Raw genomic sequence first — 5817 nt, forward strand, 5'->3', positions numbered from 1 at the left:
CAGGCTTCCTATGACCTCCTGCCCACAGGCTCTGACACCGGCCCCATTCCAGCCCTTCAGCAGGCCTTCGGTTCGGGTGTCCAGGTCCGCAGGGCAGGGACAGAGAGAGGACTGGGGGTGGTCAGACCAGAAGGGATGGAAGGCCGGCTGGGCATCCTGTCATTCCCCTCTGGCCCTAGCAGGTTCCAGTAGCTGGCTCGGTGCTCTTCTCGGCCACCTGCCATGGCCCGGGGGCTGCCCAGCATGGCCAGCCTGGCTCGCTTATGCCAGAAGCTGAACCGCCTGAAGCCGCTGGAGGACTCCACCATGGAGACGTCACTGCGGCGCTGCCTGTCCACACTGGACCTGACTCTTCTGGGCGTGGGTGGCATGGTGGGCTCGGGCCTCTATGTGCTTACAGGTGCTGTCGCCAAGGACGTGGCTGGCCCTGCTGTGCTCTTGTCCTTCGGTGTGGCTGCTGTGGCCTCCCTGCTGGCAGCCCTATGCTATGCAGAATTCGGGGCACGTGTGCCACGCACGGGCTCTGCCTACCTGTTCACCTATGTATCCATGGGCGAGCTGTGGGCCTTCCTCATCGGCTGGAATGTTCTCCTCGAATACATCATTGGTGGTGCCGCCGTGGCCCGCGCCTGGAGTGGCTACTTGGACTCTATGTTCAGCCACAGCGTCCGCAACTTCACTGAGACCCACGTGGGTTCCTGGCAGGTGCCCCTTCTGGGCCACTACCCGGATTTCCTGGCTGCTGGCATCATCCTCCTGGCCTCTGCCTTTGTCTCCTGTGGAGCCCGCGTCTCTTCCTGGCTCAACCACACCTTCTCAGCCATCAGCCTGCTTGTCATTCTCTTCATTGTCATCCTGGGCTTCATCCTGGCCCAGCCTCACAACTGGAGCGCTGAGGAAGGCGGCTTTGCACCCTTTGGCTTCTCCGGCGTCATGGCTGGCACTGCCTCCTGCCTCTATGCTTTCGTGGGCTTCGACGTCATTGCCGCCTCCAGCGAGGAGGCCCAGAACCCACGGCGGTCCGTGCCTCTGGCCATCGCCATCTCACTTGCCATTGCAGCTGGTGCCTACATCCTTGTCTCCACCGTGCTAACCCTCATGGTGCCCTGGCACAGCCTGGACCCCGACTCAGCGCTCGCAGATGCCTTTTACCGGCGGGGCTACAGGTGGGCTGGCTTCATCGTGGCAGCTGGCTCCATCTGCGGTAAGAGACTTCCTGGGCAGGGTGGCAGGGAAAAGAGCAAGGGGGGGGCTCTGTCCTCAGATTCACCTTCACCTGGGGCTGTTTTACTAGTTGCATAATGGGGCAAGGAAAGTGCTAATTATTAGAAACTCTTCACTTCAAAAAAATTTCTTCAGAAACTTTTTGGACGAGACCTCCCCACACATGGTCCATAGCATATTAGTGCTGGGCATGTCCTTATAGATTATTTCCTAGGCAGAGGGACTCAGCTGTCATCAGATGCTCCAGTGGGCCTGTGACCCATCCCAGATGTCCTGTTCTTGGGCAGAGCACTGACAATCTATTACTCCTACACACACTCATGCTTACTCTGAGAGCCCAGACAAGCTCATGCCCATGTTCCTAAGGAACCACCCGGGCACCGACCCCCAGCAGAGGCCCCTGGTGGGCTTCTCCGCCATGCTGACCCTCCCCACTCTCTCTGCTACAGCCATGAACACTGTCCTGCTCAGCCTCCTCTTCTCCCTGCCACGCATTGTCTATGCCATGGCCGCCGATGGGCTCTTCTTCCAGGTGTTTGCCCGTGTGCATCCCCGGACACAGGTGCCTGTGGCAGGCACCCTGGCGTTCGGGCTTCTCACAGCCTTCCTGGCACTGCTGCTGGACCTGGAGTCGCTGCTTCAGTTCCTGGCCCTTGGCACACTCCTGACCTACACCTTCGTGGCCACCAGCATCATTGTGCTGCGCTTCCAGAAGTCTTCCCCGCCCAGCTCCCCAGGCCCAGCCAGCCCTGGCCCCCTGACCAAGCAGCATAGCTCCTTCTCAGACCACCTACAGCCAGAGGGCACTACACACACCTCCCTGCCTGAGCCAGGGGAGCTGCAGCCAGCCCTGAGGCCCTACCTGGGCTTCTTGGATGGGTACAGCCCTGGAGCAGTGGTGACTTGGGCGCTTGGCGTTATGTTGGCCTCAGCCATCACCATAGGCTGCGTGCTCGTCTTTGGGAACTCGACCCTGCACCTCCCACACTGGGGTTACATCCTGCTGCTCCTGCTCACCAGTGTCGTGTTTCTGCTCAGCCTCCTCGTCCTGGGGGCTCATCAGCAACAGTATCGGGAAGACTTGTTTCAGGTACCTCCCCCAGCCAGCACCCACTCGTGCTCTGCCCAGGCAGCTGCCTCCCCTTCCCCCACTGCCATCCCAGAATGAACAAGGCTCACAGGGCTGGGGAGGATGGCACACCCATCCCACACCCCTTTCTGCATGGTGAGTGAGCACATGTCTCCACAACCTCCTGAGAGGGAGAAAGGCTGTATGGATTCCCGAGAAAGTGGGCCCTGGGCTGGCAGATCTTTCCTGCAGCCCGGTCCAGCCCTGCCCTGCACCTGCCTCCTCAGATCCCCATGGTTCCCCTGATTCCAGCCCTGAGCATCCTCCTCAACATCTGCCTCATGCTGAAGCTGAGCTATCTGACCTGGGTGCGCTTCTCCATCTGGCTGCTGATGGGTGAGTGGGGGCCAGGCTGGGACCGGGGTCAGGAGGAAGGCAAAGAGGACAGGAAGGGCTGGAACCTGTACCTCAGGCTCATGCCCTGCCTCCTGCCCTGTCTAGGACTCGCAGTGTATTTTGGCTACGGCATCCGGCACAGCAAGGAGAACCAGCGGGAGCTGCCAGGGCCAAACTCCACGCACTACGTGGTATTCCCCAGGGGCAGCCTGGAGGAGACAGTGCAGGCTGTGCAGCCCCCTAGCCAGGCGCCAACGCAGGACCCCGGCCATATGGAGTAGCTGGTCAGCCCACACTTGCCCTGCTCTCCCACACCTGCTTGGGAGGCCAGAGAGGCCAGACAAGCCGGGAGCCCCTTCTGTTGTGGGCAGCCTGGGTTTGCAGGCCTGTGCAGGCTGGGGTGTCCTCAGGACCTTAGGACTTTGTCCAGAAGCCGAACTTCAGGTCTTCAGGAGTGGGCCTTGGCCGATGCTGGTGCCGTGGACTCTGCCCAGAGCTTTCTTGTTTATGATCAACTCCAACTACCTGGGCAGGTGTGGTGGGGTGGACGGGAAGGCCCACAGCCCAAGGGATCCATAATAATAATTGCTTGGCCAGCCATGTGGCCTGCTGGCATATCCACTGTGGCATTCTTTATGGCACCGAGTCTTCACCTGCCCCATGGAACCAGGCAATTGTCTCCAATCCACACCAAAGATGCTGGGGTCTCCAAAGAGTAGGTGCCAGTCCTGGGACCACCCTGAGTCAGGGACACAGGTGGGCCTGGATCCAGGTGCCCAGCTAAGAGGGGAGCCACACACACCAGGCAAGGAGGGTTCCATGACAGGCCTGGGGTCAGGCTCCCCACATCTGCTAGGTGGCAGATCCAGGGAGCAGAGCTGGGGCCCCAAGGAGGCTTCCTAGACAGGGCAGCAGGGTTCAGAGGATGGCAAGCGCCTGAGGCCTGCCCAGCACAGGCACACCCACAGGGACACACATGTCCCTGCCGGCACTACCCTGGGGTGCATGCCTGTGTGCAGACTGAGGCGACAGCTGTTTCTGAGCTCAGACCTAGGCTGAGGCTGTCTTGCTGTCTTTGCCCACTCTTCAAGGGCTTTGAGGTGAAAAGAGTGTGGCCCTCAGGCTCCAACATGGGTGCACAAGTGTCCAGGCCTGTTCCAGTTACCTTTAGCCCACGTGGAAGCTGCAGGGCCTCAGTCTTCAGGGGTAGAGTCCCCAAGTCCACCCTGCACTGCCCCACTGGTCTCCCCATGGCTGTGCCATGTCTACCATAGATGGCCCCCAACTTTCCAGTCCTGCCTGTAAGGACTACACACAGGAAGAGGGTGGCTTTGCTGGCTTTACTCCGCGACTTTCTCCAGCCATGACATCAGCTTTCTCTGGGCCCCAAGGAGAATCAGGTGCATGTGCCCCTCCTTGGATACCCAGGCCTCAGGGGCCACACTCTCCCACCCTAGCCCCTCAGAGCCCAGCTCCCAAAGGACATGGCTCTGGGGATTGAGAGGCAGCAGGGACCCCAGGCATTTTACTGAGGCTCCAGGTGGCAGATGATTCCAGATGTCAGCCCAGCCTCAGCCCCACCCCTGGCCCTCCACAGCATGCCCTCATCACCAGGTACCCACAATGGAAAGCAGCCCCTTGCCTCCCTGGGTTGGACAATTAGAATTCCCTGCCCTGCCCTGGGACCAAGAGGAGAATTCCAGCTGCAAAACCCAGCCAGCCTGAGGGAGATCTCGGTGGTGTTGTTTGGAACCATTCCTTCCAGCCACTCCACCCAGCCTGGGATCAGAGACAGGGCCTCCCTCAAGCAGCTGCGCTCAGACAGCTTCCTAAGTATGACTTCTGTGGCTGACTTCTGTGGTTCCCCGAGGCAGCATCCTGCTAAGGCAAGAGTCAGGGGAGGGACTGTCTGCTGGGGTTCAAGGGTGGAATTCTACCCCCAATCCTCCATGCTGGGGCCTCATCCTTGAGATCCCCAGGCAGGGCCCCACCGTCCCCAGCCCCCAACTCTCAACCAGCAGGGAACGGCTACGGGCTTCAGGAATGGGCTGGCAAGTGGGTGTCAGAACTTGGACAGGGCCATCCTGGTGTCTGTGTCTGACTCCCAGCAGCAGTGGCCGTGGGTGCAGGTGCTGAGATCTGTCTAAGGCACTTGGCCAGTTGGGCTTGGGATGCAAGGGCCAGCTCACTCCACACAGAGTTGGCAGTTGCCTTCGGGGCCTTTGCCTGCAGACAAGGACAGCAGGTCAGGGATCCAGCCAACTTCTAAGTGTGGCAGAACCCAGAGTCCAAGCAGAGTGACCTCAGCTCACCTCCTCATACTTTGTCCTCCAGTAGAAATGGGCTTCTCTATCCACATACAGCAGCAGCAGGTCACAGATAAAGGTGACCTGGGAGAGGCAGGGCCAACCCATGTTCCAGCCCCCAAGCCTGCTCTCCTGCCACTTCCCCAGCCTGCACCCCGAGATTCAATGTGCAGGCACCGGAGCCTCCAGCATGCGTTGGACACACCCTGGTCAGCGGCACTCACCACAGCCTGCAGGTGCCCACAGTGCTTGCACTCACCACGCCCAGCCAAGCTGCCCCGGTGCCCAGTGTGACGGCCATGGGGATGAGCCCGAACTTCCCTGCCTGAGAGAGATCTGAGCTGAACCTCTCAGCCCACGACTGTCGGCCTCATGCCTCCTCCAGCCCTGTCTGCTTTGCCGCCTCCCATCCCCGGCCTGACCCCTACCTGTGCCTACCTGCCCAGTGACAAGGATGTCGAAGCGGATTCCGTAGAGTTTGAGCAGGGTGCGGGCCTCCACACCCGGTTGCTCCCACCAGTAAGTGGCTGTCCTGCGGGCAGGAAGGAGGGCTCTGGTGGCCTGCTTTGCCCACCCACAGGTGGGGCTGGCCCTGCCAGGCCTCTGTCCAACTTATCCATTGACTGTAAACCCCAGCCCAAGCCTGAGTCCTGGGTCTCAGCCCTGTGTCATTGGTGAGAAAACAGAAAAAGCAAACCAAGACCTGTCCCTCAGAAGTTCCCTGCCTGCTGAGGGGATGGGGGACAGAGGAGTCCCTAAACAGACCCAGCAGCGGGGATGTGAAGGAGCAGGCTCAGGGCTGAGGGATTCCAGAGATGGGAA

The 5817-nt window shown here is 60.4% G+C and overlaps 2 protein-coding genes across 2 annotated transcripts in view; one reads left to right on the forward strand and one right to left on the reverse strand.

The window, feature by feature from the left end:
* Nucleotides 1–183: 183 nt before the first annotated feature.
* On the forward strand, nucleotides 184–3310 carry SLC7A4 (solute carrier family 7, member 4). The gene is made up of 4 exons (XM_011987331.1): nucleotides 184–1204; nucleotides 1674–2314; nucleotides 2581–2689; nucleotides 2795–3310. The coding sequence occupies exons 1-4, from the start codon at nucleotides 223–225 to the stop codon at nucleotides 2968–2970; spliced, it is 1908 nt and encodes a 635-aa protein (XP_011842721.1). The 5' UTR covers nucleotides 184–222; the 3' UTR covers nucleotides 2971–3310.
* A 1416-nt stretch (nucleotides 3311–4726) lies between these two features.
* Nucleotides 4727–5817, reverse strand: part of P2RX6 (purinergic receptor P2X, ligand gated ion channel, 6) — a 26213-nt gene continuing 25122 nt past the window's right edge. The window contains exon 12 of the mRNA XM_011987357.1: nucleotides 4727–4915. Within this exon, the coding sequence (XP_011842747.1) occupies nucleotides 4727–4915 (189 nt within the window). The remainder of the gene's footprint in view (nucleotides 4916–5817) is intronic.

Source organism: Mandrillus leucophaeus, unplaced genomic scaffold (assembly GCF_000951045.1).
Source record: "Mandrillus leucophaeus isolate KB7577 unplaced genomic scaffold, Mleu.le_1.0 Scaffold308, whole genome shotgun sequence".
Taxonomy (NCBI): domain Eukaryota; kingdom Metazoa; phylum Chordata; class Mammalia; order Primates; family Cercopithecidae; genus Mandrillus; species Mandrillus leucophaeus.